At 36.5% G+C, this 22,152-nt stretch overlaps 1 protein-coding gene across 1 annotated transcript in view; it reads left to right on the top strand.

The window, feature by feature from the left end:
- ARIH1 (ariadne RBR E3 ubiquitin protein ligase 1) overlaps positions 1-22,152 on the top strand; it is a 118,384-nt gene that overhangs the window by 22,376 nt on the left and 73,856 nt on the right. Inside the window, exons 3-4 of the mRNA XM_014530397.1 lie at positions 5,159-5,229; positions 16,307-16,374. Coding sequence (XP_014385883.1) covers positions 5,159-5,229; positions 16,307-16,374 — 139 coding nt within the window. The remainder of the gene's footprint in view (positions 1-5,158; positions 5,230-16,306; positions 16,375-22,152) is intronic.

Raw genomic sequence — 22,152 nt, 5'->3', positions numbered from 1 at the left:
AATGTAAAATTTATTCATGATTTATGTATGAAATTTCAAACACACCAGTGGTCTGACAGAAGTATCTACAGATTCTGGAAGAATAGCATTGTGAACCCTGAGCTGGTGGTGCTCAGTGGTTGGAGTGTCAGACTGCCCACCACTGGGAATTGAACCTGACTCTCTCCGGTTCGATTCCCAGTCAAGGACACGTACCTGGGTTGCAGGTTCGATCCCCGGCGCTTGCAGGAAGCAACCAATCGATGTGTCTCTCATTAATGTTTCTCTCTTCCTCCCCTCCACACCTTCCACTTTCTAAAAATCAATGAAAATATCCTTGGGCGAGGATGAACAACAACAAAAAGAATAGCATTGTGAAATTGTGGAAGTGCAAGATAACAAATGCTTGATATGTTAAGGGGAGAATAGCTGACTTATTTTGCTAAATAATGAGAAATTGTTCTTTTGTGAAGTTCTCAGAGGAGCTTATTATTGATACCATTTAAACTCAAATGTAAGGAAGTGTCTTTACCTTTTAACCTACTGTTGAGTACTTCAGTTCTTATGAAGCAAAATCTTAGAGTGGGCCTGAGATTGTTATTTAATATGGGGATAATATTTCTTTGAAAAGTAAGTGTATATAATTTTACTCACCAGTCTGACTTTTTAAAAGTAGTAATTTGGTTTCATTGGCCTTAAACTTTGTCTCTGTTTTCTATAATCGTCCCAATTCATATTGCATTAATATAGCTGGGTCCTTGGAATATATGACTATCTGAAGCTTGACTTAAATTTTTGCATTCTACCCAGCTGTAAAGCCAGCAGAGTGAAAATAGGACTTTAGAACTCACAGAAATCCTTTAGTCATTCTTAAGAATGAAAGTAAACCATTTAAACAATAGCTAAAGAATTAAGGATGACAGTAAGCTTGTCTAATCTTTGTTTCATATCGGAGTCAACACAGTTTTTTATTCACAGAGTCAGATTAACATGGATGAAAGGGATTTTAAAGGATCTCCTGGCCAACCACTTATCAAGTACCACCTTCCTGTTAAGTGGTCCCTAAACCTATTCTTAAAACCTCTGCAGTGATTTAAACCCCCCACAGCTGCTTGTAGAAGTGAGTGCATTTCATATTTAACAGCTCTGATTTTGAGTTCTTCCATATATTAATATCTGTTTACCTGTAGCTTTTTACTTGAACCTGCCTGGTTTTAACCCTTCTTCATGATAGCCTTTCTAAAATTATATAAGGTCTAACACCACAGTGGCACATGTGCACCCTGTTCAGTTAAATAAATGCCAGACAAGGCAAAGTATGTTTGTTAATACTCTCACTGCAGACACTGGCAGGTTTTGCAATAACAAGTGAATAGGTAATTAATCTTGATGTTATAGTTTTATTAATAATTTTGGGGTTTTGAGTTCTGTATATTTCCTCTGACTCTGCATTTATAAAAATAAAAGTCGTTGCTAGACAGTGTTAATGAGTTAGCTCTGAATAAAATGTTTCTGCTACCTTTATTAAGCTTCTGGGTCAGTTTAAGTGAAGAATATCCTGAAATTGCAATGCAAATGTCTTATCTTTGTTAATCAGGATTTTCTTCTTTCTGTGTAACCAAAACAAAGAATTAAGTTGCATGCTGAGGCCAATATGACTGAACTCTCCTCAATAACTTAAAAAAAAAAATCTTTATAGTTGAAAGTATTACATATGCCCCCGTTTCCCCCATTGACCTCTTCTAACCCACCTCTACCCCCATCCTAGACAATAACTTCTGAGTTTTAAAAAAGGGAGTTTTAAACAGCCTTCTCTTTTTTTTTAGGCATCATTTTTTAAAATAATTCTTTATTGTTGAAAGTATTACATATGTCCGCCTTTCCCCCCCATTGACTCCCTCCAGCCATCCCTGAAACAGCCTGAGTATTCTAACACTGTTGACAAACTTTTTTTCTAGGATTTAAAAAAATGTGATTACGCATATAATTTTTTGGCTCAGATTTCAAAGTACAAAAGATTAAAAAGTAAAAATATGTTAACTACCTGGTTCCCTTCCTTAGAGGCAACCACTATTATGCTCATTCTTTGTTTTTTTTTACTTCTCACCCAAGGATATGCCCGGGTTGCGGGCTCAATCCCCCGATAGGGGGTATGTATATGCAGGAGGCAGCCAATTGGTGTTTCTCTCTCACATGGATAATTCTCTCTCTATCCTTCTCCTCTAAAAATCAGTAAACTAAACTAAAAGAAAAAAAAATCCTAAATATATTGTAATTATTTTATGATTTTTCTGAGGATAATGGGTTCCTAAAAATAATGCTTTAGTTTAATTGGGAACAATATATAACTTGAATATTTGATTGTCTTCTTTTTTTTTTTTTTATGTGTGTGTTTTTTACCAACAAATACTTCTCTAGCTGCTACACTGTGCTGGAGGAATAGATAGAGATACTGGACAACTCTTTAAGGAGGCATGTAAAAATAATTTACTATGCAGTGGTATGTGCAATAGTAGAATTGAAAGGTTAGAGAAGGAATATTTAATGTTGTTTTCTGTGAAGGACTGACAAATCCTCCTGGTAGAAGTGGGTTTTGAAGCTAGGTTTTGAAAAATGAATAGTAAGTAGTTCACTAGCCAGAAAGGGTTGGAGATAACATTACAGAGGAGGAGAAATAGAATGTATAAAGGCAGAAGCAATTAATGGTCTGGTATGTTGAGTGAACAATAAGAATTGAATATTGCTAAAAATTATTGGGAAGTAGTATGATTGGAGTTGGTAGGTAAGAACACTTTGCTGACAGGATAGGAAATAGAACAGAATGAGATTAGAAAGCAGGGAGGATAGTGAGAAGTCTGTAAAATAATCTGAATAAGAAATATGATGAAGTTAGTAAGGCAGGAACCGAGATGAGGGAGTCACATTCAAGATACTAGGTTGTAGCCTGGCCCATGTGGCTAAGTGGTTGAGCATGGACCCATGCACCAGGAGGTTACTGTTTTGATTCCCAGTCAGGGCACATGCTTTGGTTGTGGGCCAGTGGGAGATGTGCAGGAGGCAGCCCATTGATGTTTCTCTCCCCCCCCCCTCCCCTAAAAACAATAAAAACATTCTTTAAAAAGACATTAGGTTGTAGAATCTGTGAGTTAATTTATTGAGACAAAAATAGCTTAGTGGTTAAGTCTTTGGCACCATAAAGTATTATAATAGCGTAGTTGAAATTTTAAGCAGTCTTCATTTAACTAAGTTCCTAGATTAAAAGTTTCTCTTCTTCATTCCCTCAGTAAAATGGACCTATTTGATGTCCATGGCAAGCTCTCACTTGTTGGCCTTCCTCGATAAGTAAAATTAAATGTGAAATTAGCCATCACAATAGGCCTCATACTCTGTCATGCCATTTATATGAAAGGTCCAGACTAGGCAAATTCATAGAGACAAAAAGTAGGTCAGTGGTTGTCAGAGGCTGGGTTGGATAATGAGGAGTGGCTGCTAATGGGTATGAGTTTCTATTTGGGGAAATAAAATGTTCTAAAATTAATGGGTGACACAACTGTGTATCACAATTCTGAATATATGAATTATATCTGAACACGTTGTTATAGGAAAAAAATCCAATATATATACCACATTCAGATTTCTTCCCCAGTTTTGGCCAGTAATGTCTTTTAGAGCTTTTCTTCTTCCAGTCTAGAATTTAATCAAGGATCATGCATTATACTTGATTATCACGTCTCATTACCTGCTCATGTTTTTGTGGGGCTACAGTAAGAAATGTATAAATGGCCCTAACTGGTTTGGCTCAGTGGATAGAGCATCGGCCTGTGGACTAAAGGGTCCCAGGTTCGATTCCAGTCAAGGGCGTGTGCCTTGGTTGTGGGCACATCCCCAGTGGGGGGTGTGCAGGAGGCAACTGATCGATGTTTCTCTCTCATCGATGTTTCTAACTCTCGGTTCCTCTCTGTAAAAAAATCAATAAAATATATTTAAAAAAAAAAAAGAAATGTATAAATGATTAGATCCCCTGGAAACAAAAGGGGAAACATTTTCCCTCAGTCTTCCTTAAATATCAGACATGGATCTATATTATTTTAGATGCATGCAAAATAAAACATTTGATTAAATTAAAATGGCTTTTATATGAATGTAAGCTTTTGATGAAGCTTAAGCCAAGTCAGCATTTTTAGATGTTAAAGTGCTTTTAAAAAAATAACTTAGAAGCTACTTGAATACTCATTTGAATGAATTTGAGGTAACAGGACTCTATATAACTTTTAAAGGTATTATTGATAAGGTTTTTTTTTAAATTATAAGAAGAAGTTTATTTTAGAAAGTCACAGCAGTAGAAAGAAGTGAGCCAGCTGGACTGTGTGGGCGCAGGAAACAAGTTATAGAGGCAAAAGAATGGTCTGGAGCTTAGGGGAAAGAAAGCAGAGGTAACATAACCTGGGAGGAAGTGTGGGGGAAAGACACAGGCATGCTCCAGAGAGAAAAAATACATCCTGGGGAAAGAAAGGGGTGGAGAAATTCCAAGGAGTGCTCAAGAGAGGGAACACCTTGAGTAATTTTGTATATGTTTTACTATATCTTGGTAATTGACCTGAATGGCACTATTATATATTCTTTTAAGAATATATAATTAAAATTATCTTATGTAGATGTGGTGCTAGCAACTGTTTTTACATAGAAAAAGGTAGAATGGTAAAATGCTGAAATATGACTTTTATTTAGTGATTTCAAGTATACTCTAATCACACCTTGGCAACATAGTAGAAAATTTATGCATGTAATAATTGCCATTTTAATTTTGGCAGAGAAAGTCTTTGGATATGATAGTTTCTTGTATATGAAAAGAGCAACATCTATTTGGAGAAATTGCATGGCATGGTTACAGAAGTGCCAGTAACTGTTGATGGTATTAAAAATACTTATTATTTTGCCTATTGCATTGGTACTATTTCTACTTGAAAGAAAGGAAATAGTATGAAAATCAAGAATAGTTTATTTGGGTATGTGTATGGGAGGGTTGCAGACATAAAGCAGGTATTTTACTATAGATATAGATAGATAGGTTTTCTTCTGGTTTTCCCCTCCCCCTTATATACCTTGATTTTAATTTTTATCAAGTCTGTCTGTCTGGCCTTTGCCGCTGTGGCCCATTGATCTGTCCATCTGTCTGTTACAGTGCATATTGGGTACTTCCAGAAGTATGAATTCAGTGATGCAAAGGACAGGCGGGCTGCAGCAGCAAAGGTAGGACAGAATCATTCCAAAGAAAAGTCACTAAAGGACCATTAAAGATATATATGCGCACATATATTGGCAGCAAGTACCTCATTTCACACTGTTTAGTCTGTAAATCTTTATGGAAAGCCTGTTCTGACGTAACAAATTTAATATATGTATTTATAAGGACACAGTTTTATTTTTCTTTTAAACTAGAAGCTTACCTTGGCACTTAAGAAACAAAATAAATTGTTGCAAACATTTGAAGAAAACAAAATGAAAGGCTTATGCATAAGGTGTGAAGTGCTAGGTTGATTATTTATATTATTTAGTATTGGTTGTAAAGTGAGGAATTACAGGGATAGCTGAATGATACAGGAATTCATATCATTTTCTTTGCTATTAGACTTCTAAAATGAAGGGGCTATGTTTTTCCACATAAGTTAATACAGTGCTTCTCAAGACTTCCTAAATGAAAAGACAGATAAAAGTTTGTATTTGGTTTTCATAGAAGATTGCTGGGTTTTCAAAATTACTGTAAAACCCAAGATCTTAAGTATCCACAGCCTAAATTCTGTCCCAGAAGGCTGATGTTAGTAGTTAACACTTTAAACAGGCTTTTTTAAAAAAAGGTATTTGTTTATAGAGAGAGGAAGGGAGAGGGAGAAAGAGAAACATATGAGAGCAAAACATCTATATCAGCTGCCTCCTACATGCACCCTATTGGTGATCAAGCCTGCAACCAGCCTGCAATCCTGATGCCCAACCGAGTCACACCGGCAAGGGCAGTAATCTATAAACTATATACTATATACTATATTGAGGCCATCTACTCTACTTGAATGTGGAAACATTTTGAAGTGAAATTTCATGGTGTACCATAGTAGAGAGAGGTATTTTGATTCAGTAGTGTTAAAACAAGATGTTTTGGTGTGCTTTAAGATGGCCCCATTTTTTTGCCTTGGAAAATTCTTTTTGCATTCCTTATTTCATATTTAGCACCTTCTTCTAAATGTGTTTTAGATATTTCATGGTTTAAATAGATTATAAGTCTTTTTTACCTTTTGTAGTATGACAATATTAAAATGAATAATTGTCATGAATCTATAATTTATTCAAAATTGTCATACCTGGCAGTCCAACTCAATAGAAAGCAAAATAGTTCTGAATTTTAGAGACCTTTGTTTTAATCATGACTCAGCTACTATTGACATTTTAAAAGTAGCATTAGCATCTACGTTTTAGTTTCTCTTTCTTAAACTGCATGTTGGTGGTATCTTTACAAAATTTGATTAATATGGGAACTGTTTAACTGGATCCTAAATCGTTCAGATTTGATTTTTTTTTAAGTGTGCTTTCTCATGTCAATAATCTACAACTGAAATGATTTATTTTCAAAGAAAAATGAGTTATATTTGTGCCCTTTCTCATTTCCTGCTCCAATTCCACCTTACTCTGCAAGTTGCTGTTTTTTTCAACAGTATATTGTTAATTTAACAATTGTACAGTATTTTTTCATATGACCATATAAGTTTATCATTTTCCCTATTGCTGAACCTTTTATTTCACTCTGTATCATGTGACTTCTTCCCTTCCTTTTCCTTTCTAGACCTAACCTAATCTTGGAAATGGGCTTGTTGGGCTTTGGGTATAGACATATATAGTTTGGTGGTTTTGTTTTGTTTTTTAATATATTTTTATTGATTTCAGAGAGGAAGGGCGAGGGAGAGAGAGATAGAAACATCAATGATGAGAGAGAATCATTGATCAGCTGCCTCCCACATGCCCCACACTGGGGATGGAGCCTGCATATGCCCTGACCGGGAATTGAACCGCAACCTCCTGGTTCATAGGTCAACGTTCAACCACTGAGCCATGCCAGCCGGGCTTATTTATAGTTTCTATAAATAGGACTGGACCTTTTCAAAAAAGGTTATTGGGTTTATCTTTACACCAGCAGTGTGTGAACTATCATTTTCTCTATGTCCTTGCTGACACTATTAAGAATCTTAAGTTTTTCAATAGTTTGATAAAGAAAATACTAATGGTTGTTTTACCATTTTTCTGAATTGACTTTTCAAATCCTTTGTACCTTTTCTTAATGTCTTAATGTATGATAATTGTTATAGCTCTTTTCTCCAATCTGTTTTTCTTTTTTAGTTTTTTGTTGTTGTTTTTCTTCAGAGAGGAGAAGGGAGGGGGTAGAGAGAAACATCAATCTTTTGCCTCCCATATGACTTCAACTTCAAGCCACAAGCTACATTAGTTCCTGAATATTTCTATATAGGTTAAGAGAATTAACCTATCCTTTGAAGCCTTGAAGCCAGGCATTGACTTCTTTCTAGCCAGGAAACCCTAGATGGAGCCTTCCAGTATAAGGCTGTTCTGTTTACATTGAAAATCTGTTGTTTAGCCCTAGCTGGTTTGGCTCAGTGGGTAGAACGTCGACTCATAAACTGAAGGGCCCCAGGTACGATCTGGTCAAAGGCATGTACCTCAGTTGAATGCTCGATCCCTGGCCCTGGTTGGGGCGTGTGCGGGAGGCAACCAATCAGGGTGTCTCTCACATCAATGGTTCTCTCTTTGTCTCTCCCTCTCCCTTCCACTCACTCTAAAAATCAATGGAAAAATATCCTCGGGTGAGGATTAAGAAAAAAGTAAGAAAATCTCTTGTTTAGTGTAGCTACCACCTTCTTTAATTTTCTGAGCTAGATCTGGATAACTGGCTGCAGCTTGTACATCAGCACTTGCTGTTTCATCTTGCACTTTTATATTATGGAGGTGTGTTTCATTCCTCCATGAACAAACGCCTGACACTTCCAACTTTTCTTCTGCAGTGTTCTCACCTCTCAGCCTTTATAGAATTAAAGAGAGTTAGGGCTTTGCTCTGGATAAAGCTTTGGCTTAGGGAAATGTCGAAGCTTCTGTCTAGACCACTAAAACTTTCTCCATATCAGCCATAAGGCTGTTTTGCTTTTTTTTTATCATTCATGTGTTTATTAGAGTAGCACTTTTAATTTCCTTGATGAACTTTTTCTTTGCATTTGCAGCTTGATTAGTTGGCACAAGAGGCCTAGTTTTTGGCCTATCTCGGCTTTCAACACGCCTTCCTCACTATTATTTCTAGCTTTTGATTTAAAGTGGAAGATTTGAGACTCTTTCACTTGAATACTTAGAGGTCATTGCTGGGTTATTAATTGGGTTATTAATTGGCCTAATGTTAATATTGTCATGTCTCAGGTAATAGGGAAAGGGAGAAAACCTAGCGTAAGGGGGGTGGGGGTAGGGAGCAGAGGGAAAAACGGCTTGTTGATTGAGCAGAGCACACACACATTTATTAAGTTCAACATCTGTGGGCACAGTTCATGGCATGTCAAAATAATAACATCAAAGATCACTGATCACAGTTCACCAAAACAAACTGTAATAATGAAGAGTTTGGAATATTGCGAGAATTACCAAAATGTGATGTAGAAATGCAAAGTGAACAAATAAATGCTGCTGGAAAAATTGCACCAATAGATTTGCTTAACTCAGGCTTGCCACAAGCCTTCAATTTGTAAAAAAAAAAAAAAAAATGCAGTGTCTGCAAAGCTTAATAAAGTGGTGTGCTTGTATATACTAAGTATAAGTACAACATAATTTATAGGCAGTCTCTTGGGGAAATGTAGGTTATTCTTGCTTTATTGGGTTTCCAAATAATTTGCATGTTAAATTTCTTATTTGTACCCTCCTACATTTGCACATATTTCTGTTGAGTAGCTTCCTAGAAGTGGAATCTCTGGGTTTGAGGTCATGTGCATTTTAAGTTTTGGTCAGTTCTGCCAAATCTCTCACAAAAGTTTTTACCAAATGTGTCAGCCATCTAACATGTTGTGGACCACTCCCCCACACCTTTGTCCCTGATTATTGTCAGTTTTTAAGATCTTAGCCATTGGGAGAGATTAAAAGCACTCATATTGAGAATGAATATTTTGTTTTCCAGCCAGTTGTATTGTGTGAATTCATAAACTGTTCATTTTTGTTGGGTTGTCTTTTATAGACATTGTGTTTATTTACCTTTTATTGTTTCTAAGCAGAAGTTTTATACTTTATGGCTTTGAGTTTCTATTATTGTTTAAAAAGGCATTCCAAAACAATAGTCTACAAATTTTGGGCCATCAGCAATTCTTACAGAGCTTAGAGATTAAGCTAGATAGAAACATAATGTAAAAACATGAGTCCATTCAAACTGAGATTTTAGATGGAGTCTATAACTTATTTAATTCTATTTCAGATCAAATTCTGAGATGAATAAAAAGCTAGGCTTTGGAGGCCTTTCTATGTATGTTAATTGGGGTTAAAAAAAAATCCCCCTCCCCAAAGATATAAACAAGTGAAAGAATATAGCATGTTCATGGATTGGTAGAATCAACATCTAAATTAAAGTGCCCATACTACCCAAAGCAATCTATAGATTCAATGCAATCCCTATTAAAATACCAATGGCATATTTCACAGACCTAAACAAACACTCCAAAAATTTATATGGAACCAAAAAAGACCCCAAATAGCTGCAGGAAGCTTGAGAAAGAACAACAAAGTTGGAGGAATCCACAATACCAAAAATCAAGTTATACTACAAAGCCACTGTACTCAAAACAGCCTGGTACTGGCACAAGAACAGGCATATAGATCAATGGAACAGAACAGAGAACCCAGAAATCGACTCAAGCCACTATGTTCAATTAATATTTGACAAAGGAGGCAAGAGCATACATTGGAGCAGAGATACTCTCTTCAATAAATGGTGTTGGGAAAATTGGACAGGTACATGCAAAAAAATGAAACTAGACCGACCACCAACTTACACCATACACAAGAATAACTCAAAATGGATAAAAGACTTAAATGTAAGATGTGAAATAAAAGTCCTGGAAGAAACCATAACCACCAAAATCTCAGACATCTCTTGTAGCAATATGTTTACTGATACATCTCCTAAGACAATGGAAATTAAGGAGAAAAATAAACAAATGGGACTACAGAAGCCCTGACCAGTTTGGCTCAGCGGATAGAGCGTCGGCCTGCAGACTCAAGGGTCCCAGGTTCGATTCCGGTCAAGGGCATGTACCTTGGTTGCAGGCACATACCCAGTAGGGAGTGTGCAGGAGGCAACTGATCGATGTTTCTCTTTCATCGATGTTTCTCTCTATCCCTCTCCCTTCCTCTCTGTAAAAAATCAATAAAATATATTTTTTTTAAAAATGGGACTACATGAGAATAAAAAGCTTCTGCATGGCAAAAGAAATCATCATCAAAATAACAAGAGATCCCACCACATGGAAGAACATATTTGCCAACGATACATCTGATAAGGGATTAATCTCCAAAATATATAGGGAACTCATACAACTTAACAAAGGAAGACAAACAATCCAATTAAAAAATGGTCAAAGGACCTAAATAGATACTTCTCCAAAGTGGACATACAGAAAGCCAAGACACACATGAAAAAATGCTCAAAAATCACATCATCTGAGAGATGCAAATCAAAATGACGAGATATCACCTCACACTTGTCAGAATGGCTATCATCAACAAATCAACCAATGACAAGTGTTGGCGAGGTTGTGGAGAAAAAAGAACCCTAGTACACTGCTGTTGGGAAAGCAGACTTGTATAGCCACTGTGGAAAGTATGGAGTTTCCTCAAGAAATTTAAAATGGGACTCCCATTTGACCCAGTCATCCCACTTCTAGGAATATATCCTAAGAAACCTGAAAGAATATATGCACCACTATGTCCATAGTGCAATTTATAATAGCTAAGACTTGGAAATAGCCTAAGTGCCACCAGCAGATGAGTGGTAAAAAAGCCATAGTACATTTACACAATGGAATACTCTACGGCAATAAAAAAAAGAAAGAACTCTTACCATTTGCAACAGCATGGACGGACCTGAGCGAAATAAGCCTGTCAGAGAAAGATAAGTATCACATGATCTCACTCATGTGAAATCTAATGAACCAAGTAAACTGATGGTCAAAAATAGACCCAGAGTTATAGAAGCATGAACAGATTGTTGAACCTCAGAGGGAAGGCAGAGGAGGGTAGGTGGGAAGAGATCAACCAGTGAACTTGTATGCATATGTGTATAACCTGTGGACATAGACAATGGGGTGATGACGGACTGGAGGGCTTGGGAGGACTGGAGCGGGCTGGAAGAGGTTAATGGGGGAACAAGGAGGACCTATGTAATACTTTCAACAGTAAAGATTAAAAGAAAAGAAATCCCCCTCCCCCATATTCTGATATGGCTTGGAGTGTGTTCTGCATATCAGTTTTTTAAAAGCTCATCAGATGATTCTAATATGCTACTAAAGTTAAGAAATACTTGATCAAAGGATTAGAGAATGATAGTCCATTAATATTAAAACCTCAGCTGGGACATTTGGCATAATCAGACCCATTTTTTAAAAAAATGCAGAATCAGAACTTTATATGCTGACACCGTTTCTGTGTCCCTAGAATGTAATATTCTTCAAATTACTAAAATATTATACTTCTATATTCATATGGAATTTCACATATATACTTTACTTTTCAGGGCCCCCTTAATGGGGAAACAAAGAATAGTAGTTCCTATTTCCTGCTGCATATGTCTATTATTTGGGGAACTTTAGGCAAAAACTTTGGGTAAAAAATACAGATACCTGTGTCCCACCCTAAACAACAAGAGATTCTAATATGTAGCTAGAATGGGGAACCATTATTTTAGAGCTTATAAATAGAGAAGATTTGAGATTATAGCTTTATTGTCCTAAAAATTAAAGGTACAGTTGCCAGTATTAGTTTTCTAATTATAGTTATTTTGCCCATTAACTTTTTGTTTGGATTGTTTATAGCTTTAAAAAATGAGGAATATCAATAAAAACAAGATGAAGAGGTTTATTTTTCAACCAAGAGCTTGAATTGGCTTTTCACTAAACTAATTATGAATTTTTGTAGCACACATAGGTAGATTTCTCTCCTTTCACTGGTCCCCCAAACTAATTTAATTAAATCAGAATCTTTGAGGGTGGTGGGGCAGCACATATTTTGATGAACTTCCTCTAATATTCAATTTCTATTGACCTATTTTATCTTGGGTCAAATCTCTTAACCTCTCTAACCTCATCTGTAAAATGTAACTAGTGCCTACCTTGCATTAAGTATTGATGTGAGGATTAAATTAAATATATGTAAAGTGTCTGGCACTAAATAACCTCACATCTATGTTCATTGTACTTTTAACAGAACTCCATTATAGGTACTGCAGTGTGGGTTGGATTACTTTTATAATTTAGTATTTTAAATTTATATTTTAATTTATATTCAATATGAAATTTATACTTTTGGATCTAAACCTCCATGAATTTTGACAAATGCCTAGAGTTGTATAACCACCACCATCACAATCAGAACAATTCCATCATCACCTCCTATATAATTCCCTCTTTCTACTTGGTTTGCTTAAACCATCCCCCACCTTTAATCCCTGGAAACCAGACATCTGTACACCATTCCTATAGTTTGCCTTTTTCACCCTGTCACATAAATGGAATCATACAATATGTAGCCTTTTATATCTGGCTGCTTTCACTGGAAATTTGCATTTGAGATTATTCTTGTTGTATATATAGACTAGAGGCCCAGTGCATGAAATTTGTGCATGGGTAGGGTCCCTAGCAGCAGCCGGCTGCGGCCTCCCTTCCCCAGGCAGTTGCCTGCAGCTGGCTGGGGCCTCTCTTCCTGTGGTTGGCCGGCTGGCCCCGCCCCCTGGTCAAACTCCCAGTCAAGGGGACGATTTTGCATATTAGGCTTTCATTGTATAGGGTAGTTCTTTTTGTTGCTGGGTAGTATTCCATTGTGGGGATATGTACCACAGTTTTGTTTCTGATTTTTGTCAAGTACAAATAAAGCTGTTAATCTCTTACAGGTGATTGGATGAACGTAAGTTTTCATTTCACTTGGGTCAGTAACAGTGAGATATTGGAATTGTATTAAGTATATGTTTAACTGTAAGAAACTGCTAAACTTTTTCTTATTGGCTGTACTCTTGCATTATCACCAGTAGTATATGAGAGAGTTCCAGTCACACCACATATTCTGTAGCACTTGGGATTGTCAGATTGTCCCCCACCCCCACCCCCAACACACATTCTAATAGGCATGTAATGGTACCATTATTGTTTCAATTTTGTGTCTTGAATAACTAATGACCTTGAGCATGTTGTCATATATTATTTATGCCTCTGCATAGATTTTCTTTTGTGAAGTATCTTTTTAAATCATTTGCTTATTTTTTAAATTGAGTTGTTTTCTTCTTGTTAGATTTCAAGATACATTTTAAATATATATATTCCAGCCAAGTCCAGCTCAGTGGCTGAGCATGGACCTAGGAACCAGGATGTCATGGTTCCATTTTCGTCAGGGCACATGCCCAGGTTGTGGGCTCAATCTCCAGTAGGGGCTGTGCAGAAAGCAACCAATCAATGATTCTCTCTGATCATTGATGTTTCTCTCTCCCTCTCCCTTCTTCTCTGAAATCAATAAACACATTTCTCTCTCTCTCTCTCTCTCTCTCTCTCGCACACACACACACACACACACACACACACTAGAGCCCCGGTTCACAAAATTCGTGCACGGGTGCAGTCCCTAGGCCTGGCCAGTGATCGAAACGCAAGCTTCTGGCGTGGAAGGGCTCTATCCATTGAGCCAAACCGACTAGGGCTAGAATTTTTTTCTTTCCTAAGAATTTTTAAAATTCATTTTAAGGTTTTCACCCTTACCTAATATTAATAGCTGCTTTTAGGAGCTTTGATAATTCTAACAGTTGGGTCATCTAAGGGTTAGCATATATTGTCATCTCCCTTGATCAGATTTTTAGTTGTTCTTGCTATGTCTGATAATTTGGGATTCTGTCTTGGACATTTTGAATATTATGTTGTAAGATTCTCTGTCCTGTTAAAATCCTTTTGAGAATGGTGAGGATTTTTAAATTTCTTTTAATAAACAAGCCAACCCAGTGAGATTATAAGTTCAAGTTCTTTCTCGCTTTAAATAGGCAGTGGTTCCATTATCTGTTCCATTTCAAAGCCTTTGCTATGTTGAATTTGCCCCTTCCATTCCTATTTAGTTTGTTTAGGACTTAGGCAGTGATTCATGTAATAGTTCTGTTCTGAAAGCCTCTCTTGTACTTCTTTGGCTGGTTTTGACACATGTACAGCTATAGTTAGGCCCAGAACTTGGTTCACATACAGAATTAGAGATCTACTTCTCCGTCTCTCTCTGATTTTCCCTGAACTCTCTGGCTCCAAGGGCCCTTTTCTTTATTCCTAGAGCCAGAAATATGGGATTCTCTCCGTTTTAGTTTCCTGCCTGTCATATCTTGGGGTGAAGTGGGAGGAGAAAAAAAAAGAAAAGAATGGATGCCTCTACACCAGGGGTCCTCAAACTACGGCCCGCGGGCCACATGCAAATACAAATACTGTATTTGTTCCCATTTTGTTTTTTTACTTCAAAATAAGATATGTGCAGTGTGCATAGGAATTTGTTCATAGTTTTTTTTAAAACTATAGTCCGGCCCTCCCAACGGTCTGAGGGACAGTGAACTGGCCCCCTGTTTAAAAAGTTTGAGGACCCCTGCTCTACACTCTTCTTTTCACAACAGGGACCCTCGTCCTGATTCCTTTATTCAGAGCAATGTTTTCTCTTTTGGTTTTCAATGCTCACTCTGCAGCTGGGTAGTTTGATGGCTGGTCTGGCTTCAGTATGGGGGGCTGGGAGGGGGGACGGGACAAGAGAAAGGAAAAAGATATTCTCCACACATTCTCCAGGAGCCTTTTGCCCTTGTCTTCTGGATACACACACAAATACACACACACACACATTTCTCTGAATTTTTACTGATCATGCCTGTTACAGTTTCCCTGTTTGGCCCACCCTTGGGTCAAAGCCAAGAAGTAAATGGGAAAGCAAAACAAAACAGGATACTTACCACTACCTTATTAGTTGTTCTTCACTTACTTCCCTCTCCAGTCTGCTTGCTGTTATTTCGTTTTCAGAGTACTTTGTTAGATGTATTTTGTCCAGAGTTTTTCATTATAATCAGTGGAAGAAAGGGACACTAAAGTGAGCTTATTGCCCTATGCCATCTTGGCCAGGATCGAGAAGTCAGATTGTCACATTTCTAAGAAAAAGTTGGTGTCTTTCAGTGGTTAGAACGCTGTCCTGCACATGGAAGGGTGGGTTGTGGGTTGGATTCTTGGTCAAGAGCATGTACCTGGGTTGAATGTTAGATCCCGGGACCCGATAGGGGGTGTGTGCAGGGGGTAACCAATTGATGATGTGTCTCTCACATCGATGTTTCTTTCTGTCTCTCACCTTCTTTCTCCCTCTCTCCCTTCCTCTCTTCCACTCTAAAAATCAATGGAAAGCCCTGGTTCGTTTGGCTCAGTGGATTGAGCCTCGAGCTACCTATGGACTAGTCAAAATTCTGTACCCAGGTAGTAAGCTCACTAGTTTCATGGGAAATGGAAAAATCTGTAACAGCATTGTGATAGGACAATAAAGTTTTTGTTTCATGGCATTAGCCTTTTCTTCTGGAAATGAAATACCAACCTATTTTATACTCTATAAATTATTACACAGTACAGATTTTTTATCTTTTTTTTTTCTTCATTAAATGTCTTTGAAGGACCTTCTGATTTAAAATGGTTTATAATCATTTGAACTATTCAATACATAGGGTGTTAGAAATTTTATTGATTAATAGTGTGCTGATGTGGCAGATGTTAACTCTTAATTGCAAAAGTTAATTTTCATTAGTGCTTGATTTAATACAGTAATTTTTCATTTAATTCCTTTTTGGCTTATTTTGACTTCTGCTTTAGAATCCTATAGAAACCTGCCTCATTGGTGTGGCTTACTATTTTTAAATAGTCTTGATCATTTTTTAAGGGGATAAAAAATATCGTAGGAAAGGAAATTTGGGTGGAGTGTTATAAATTCAACCTAAAAAATCACTAAATGTTAATGAAGTGCTATTACCTGAAAATGACTTTTTTTCCCCCTTTAGAATCCAGCAACTATCACAAGAATACTCCTTAGCCACTTCAATTGGGATAAAGAGAAGCTAATGGAAAGGTAAGGAACTATCATGTCAGCTTTGAACTTAAAAGTAACACAGAAAACCTATTGAACAGAATTTACAAGAAGCAAGTAAGGAGTTGATTTATATACCAGTGTGTGAACAAACCAAAATGCAAGCAGTATCTGGTTTAATCTCTTATATTCCCCATCCACAATTTTGCAATAAATTTAGTGTTTAAGGGAACTCGGGATGAATGTCTCTTATTTTATTTTGGAGGTGAATGGGGGGCTCTGCTTCAGTATCTTCTACATATATTTCCTTTTGAGTACCGAGAACTAAAAGTAGGTTTTCAAAAATGCATAAGATCTTTAAATTACTTAAAAAATTTCTTGCCCATAAACCTTTAAATCCATGTTAGGCATATTAATGACATTTATTCAGTAAAAAGAAAATAAAGAAGTTGCTCTTGGTATCCTGGCCACCAAAATGGCTAATTGAACTGATTTTCTGGTTTCAGTGCAAGATTATATTCCATAGGAGATTTAAAATTATTTTCTCTCAGAAAATGTTTCTAGTTCTAATATTGATGCCATTCTTAATCTTTTTCTCTTCTTTAGATTGGAAATTTGGAACACAAGGTGGAGTAGGGTTAAAAACCTCTATTCTCTCAGCCTTTATTCTCAGTCTAAAATTAGCAATCCTAATTTTAATAAAAAATTACAACTAGTTATTGGGAACTGAGAACCCAGATATTGTGAAAAGTAACTAAAAATATTTCCCCTTTGATTTGAAAATTGAAAGCACTTTGTGAAACATATTAGTTAATACCAAGAGTATTACATGATTCTCACACCTTGTACCCAACTACAATTTAACACCTTGAGTGCCGGGGAGCGCAATGGCGCTTCTCCTGTCTTTCGCCAAAAGTGCCGGGAGCGCTATCAAAGCTTCGAAATGGCGTCCAGTTCTAAGTATGCTTTTATTAGTGATGATGATATTGCTAAATATGTCAATGTAGTAAAGGTTTCCTTAAGTTTTTGAATATGTAACTTCATTTACTTGCGATTCATAATTTTTTTCCTAAACTGCTGTAAAATCAGCAAAAATGCCTTGGCAATTTTAGCATAGTTCCTAGGATATTGGTTGGCACTCAAAGGGTTAATAGTGACAATAATACCTGTCAATTATTAAACCCTCCGTGCCAGACATTATTTCATTTTATCATCTTGATAGCCTTATGGGGCCAAGAAATTACTATATTTAATTGATGCAGAAACTAAGACTTAGAGTTTAATAATATATTTACCTCAGTTTTGTAACACAAGGAGTTACCACTCAGACTCAGGTTTGTTGGACTCCTAAGCTTATGTTCTTAAACACAAAGTATATATCTTTCCCATGATTCATAAATGAAATGCTCCTTGACTAGTTTTATGTTGTTATTTTTTTGTTTGTTTTTGTTCCCCCATGCATCTCACCATCTTTTTTGAAGTCAGTGATATTTCTTAAATTAGTAACATTTATTTTCAGGCTTGTTTTATGGCACCTTTATTAGGAAAAGGAGTTTTCTTGTTTATATCTGATACGCTTTTAGTGAACTAGATTTATTTACAGTTTGTTTGTTATTAATGCATTTTTCCAAATTAGTGTTTTTAAAATCAATATGTACTATTTTTGTCTCATTTAATGAGTTTCACATTATATCCTATGCTGTCTAATATTACCACTGTCACATTTTATTTTTATGATTACTACTGCCTTAGTAAGTTGTGCTTTATATTTACCATGTCTTTGGTTATTTTGTTGCCTTAAGTTTTCACCCTCTCCCCCTGCCCCCAATAATTTTAAAAGTTATATATTTTATTTTTAGTAACCATCCTTAAAATTTGTATATGCGTACTTAAAACTATAAGTATGGCCCTGGTTGGTGTTGCTCAGTGGTTAGAGCATTGGTCCCTCCACTGCTAGGCTCACCCATTAGATCCCTGGCCCCAGGACATGTGGGAGAAGCAAAGAAACAAAAAGCAAAGAATTAATCTCTCTCTGCTGATCTCTGTCTAGCTAGTGTTCCTGCTTCCTTTCCCCCTCCACCCTCCTCCTTCCCCCTGCCCATCTCCTAAACCCTCCCCCATCCCTTTCCCCCATCCAACACCCTCTCCCTCCCTTTCACTCTGTCTAAAAATCAGTGGAAAAAAATATCGTCCGGTGAAGATTAACAAAAAAAACCCCAAGCCTATTAAGTTTGTAATAATATTTAATTACAGTATTGATATCCATGCCTTGCACAAGATAAAAATTATAGCATACTTTTCTTCTCTATCCTTTCCTTTTTTCCTCTCAGCTTGATACATTGATATTTGAAATTTCCATTTGATGTTAAGTATTTTTACTCAATATGTTTAATTTTTTTTCTAATTTGTTTATTGCAGTCCACTGTTTTCTCCAAATTTACCTTTCATACTCTAGAATATATCCTTTAGTCATTTAAATCAAGTTTCATATGTGATAACTATTCATGTGCTCTAAAGAGAAATATTTTGAGATTTGAGGGTGCGTTTTGAAAACATACCCTTTTGGCCCTTACATTCTTCATACTCATGTTTTTGATTTGGGGAAATTCTTAGTCGTTCTTTCTTCAATAATACCTTCTCTCCATTCTCTTAATGCTTTCAGGAATTCCTGTTATTCACATGTTGAAACTTCTGGATCTCATTTCCAAGTCTCCTAATTTTTTCTTTTTTAAATTTATTAGGACAACATTGGTTAATATATAGGTTTCAAGTGTACATTTCTATGATACATGATGTGTAAATTGTATTGTGTGCCTACCACCCAAAGTCAAATCATCTTCTGTCACCATATTTGGCCCCCTTTACTCTTCACTATGCCCCTATCCCTTTTCCTCTGGTAACCACCATACTGTTGTCTATCTCTGTGAGTTTCATATCCCACATATGAGTGAAATCATATGGTTCTTGGCATTATCTGACTGACTTATTTTGCTTAGCATAATATTCTTAAGGTCCATTCATGTTGTTGCAAATGACAGTTTTGCATTTTTTCTTATGACTGAGTAGTATTCCATTACATATATACATATAAAAATCTTGTTTATCCTATCCTCTATCGAGGGACATGTCAGTTATTTCCATGTCTTTACCACTGAGAATAATGCTGCAATGAACATAAAGGTGCATATATCTTTGTGAATAAATGTTTTTGAGTTTTTCGGGTTGGTATCCAGAAGAGGGATAGCTAGTTATATGGTAACTCTGTTCTTAATATTTTGAGGAACCACCATACTGCTTCCCATAGTGGCTGTGCCAGTTTACATTCCCATGAGCAGTGAATGAGAGTTCCTTTTTCTCCACAATCTTCCAACACTTGTTCTTACCTGTCTTATTGATAATAGCCATTCTAACAGGTGTGAGGTGGTTTCTCATTGTAGTTTTGATTTGTATTTCTCTAATAGCTAGTGAAATTGAACATCTTTTAATAAATCTGTTGGTCATTTGTATGTCATCTTTTTTATTTTTTAATTATGATATCGAATTTATTAAGAGACAGAGGGAAGACTCCTGATTCAGTCTCTGTGTGGTCTCCACTTTCTGTCCTTGGTTATCAGAGTTCTCTCCAGCTAGTCTTCAGTTGATTATTCAGGATGGTTTTCTGTATTTTAGTTGTAATTCCAGTTTGGTCCTAGGGAGCATGCCTGTGAGCTTCCACTTACTCCACCGACATACTGGAATCTTTCTGTATGTCTTCTTGGGAGAAGTGTCTGTTCAGGTCCTCTGCCCATTTTTTAATTGGATTGTTTGGTGTTGAGTTGTATGATTCTTTATATATTTGGATATTAACCCCTTGTTGGAGCTGTTGTTTGAAAATATCTCCTATTTGGTTGATTACCTTTTTGTTTTGTTGGTTTCTTTGGCTTGTATAGAAGCTTTTTAGTTTGATATAGTCCCATTCACTTATTTTTGCCTTTACTTCCCTTGTATTTGGGGTCAAATTCATAAAATGTTCTCTATAACCAAGGTCCATAAATTTAGTGCTTGTATTATTTTCTATGCAATTTATTGTTTCAGATCTGATATTTAGGTCTTTCATCTATTTTGAAATAATTTTTGCCCATAGGGACAAACTGTAGTCTAGTTTCATTCATTGCATGTGGCTTTCCAATTTTCCCAGCACCATTTATTGAAGAGGCTTTCTTTTCTCCATTGTATGTTTTTGGCTCCTTCCTCAAAAATTATTTTTTTATATCTGGGCTTAGTTCTTTTCCAATCGTCTTTGTGTCTGTTTTTCTGTCAGTACCATGCCGTTTTGATTATCGTAACTCTATAGTATAATTTGAAGTCTGGTAGTTTGATACTTCTGGCTTCATTCTTTTTTCTCAGGATTGCTTTGACTATTTGCGGTCTTTTGTGGTTCCATATAAATCTATTTTTAAAATATGACATTGAGATTTTGATGGAGATTGTATTAAATCTGTATATTGCTTCAGGTAGTATGGCCATTTTAACTATGTTGATTCTTCCAATCCATGAACACAGAATATCTTTCCATTTAATTGTGTCTTCTTCAATCTTGGATAATAGTTCTTTGTAGTTTTCAGTATATAGGTCCTTTATGTCCTTTGCTAAGTTTATTCCCAGGTATTTTATTTCTTTGGTAGCAATTGCAAAAGAAATTGGTTTGGGTTTTTGTTTTTTTCATTTTTCTTTTTTTATTGCTTAAAGTATTACAAAGGGTATTACATATGGGTCCTATCTAATTCTTTTTTTATTTTTTTTAAATTTTGTTTTATTGCTTAAAGTATTACAAAGAGTATTACATATGTCTCCTTTTTTCCCCCTTGACATTGCCCCGGCCTCCCGTCCCCCCCAGTGTCTTATGTCCATTGGTTATGCTTATATGCATGCATACAAGTCCTTCGGTTGAACTCTTACCCCCCTCCCTCATTTCTATTTCTTAAGTTTCATTGTTAGTATATAGGAAAAGCGGTGGATTTTTGTACATTGATTTTGCATCCTGCAACTTTACTGTATTTGTTTATTGTTTGTAATAGTTTTTTTTAGTGGAGTCTTTAGAACTTTCTATATTCAGAATCATGTCATCTGCAAAAAGTAACACTTCTAGCTCTAGCCCAGTAGTTCTCAACCTTCTGGCCCTTTAAATACAGTTCCTCATGTTGTGACCCAACCATAAAATTATTTTCGTTGCTACTTCATAACTGTAATGTTGCTACTGTTATGAATCGTAATGTAAATATCTGATATGCAGGATGGTCTTAGGCGAACCCCTGTGAAAGGGTCGTTGGACCGCCAAAGGGGTCACGACCCACAGGTTGAGAACCGCTGCTCTAGCCGGTTTGGCTCAGTGGATAGAGCATCGGCCTGCGGACTGAAGGGTCCCGGGTTCGATTCCGGTCAGGGGCATGTACCTTGGTTGCAGTCACATCCCCAGTAGGGGGTGTGCAGGAGGCAGCTGATCCGTGTTTCTTTCTCATCATCGATGCTTCTAACTCTCTATCCCTCTCCCTTCCTCTCTGTGAAAAATCAATAAACTACATAAAAAAAAAAAAAGTAGCACTTCTACTTATTCCTTTCTAATTTGGCTGCCTTTTATTTCTATCTCTTGCCTGATTGCTCTAGCTAGGACTTCTAGAACTAGCTACACTAATAAAAGAGAAATATGCTAATTGACCATACCTTTGCTACACCCACCAGCCAATCAGAAGAGTATGCAAATTAACCCAACAAAGATGGCGGTTAATTTGCATACACAGGTGCCCAGCGAAGACTGAAGACAGTGTAGAAGGGAGCCAAGCA

Source organism: Myotis brandtii, unplaced genomic scaffold, assembly GCF_000412655.1.
Source record: "Myotis brandtii unplaced genomic scaffold, ASM41265v1 scaffold74, whole genome shotgun sequence".
NCBI classification, from domain to species: domain Eukaryota; kingdom Metazoa; phylum Chordata; class Mammalia; order Chiroptera; family Vespertilionidae; genus Myotis; species Myotis brandtii.
Note: the sequence above shows the minus strand (reverse complement) of the source record. Positions and strands in the feature narration are given on the sequence as shown.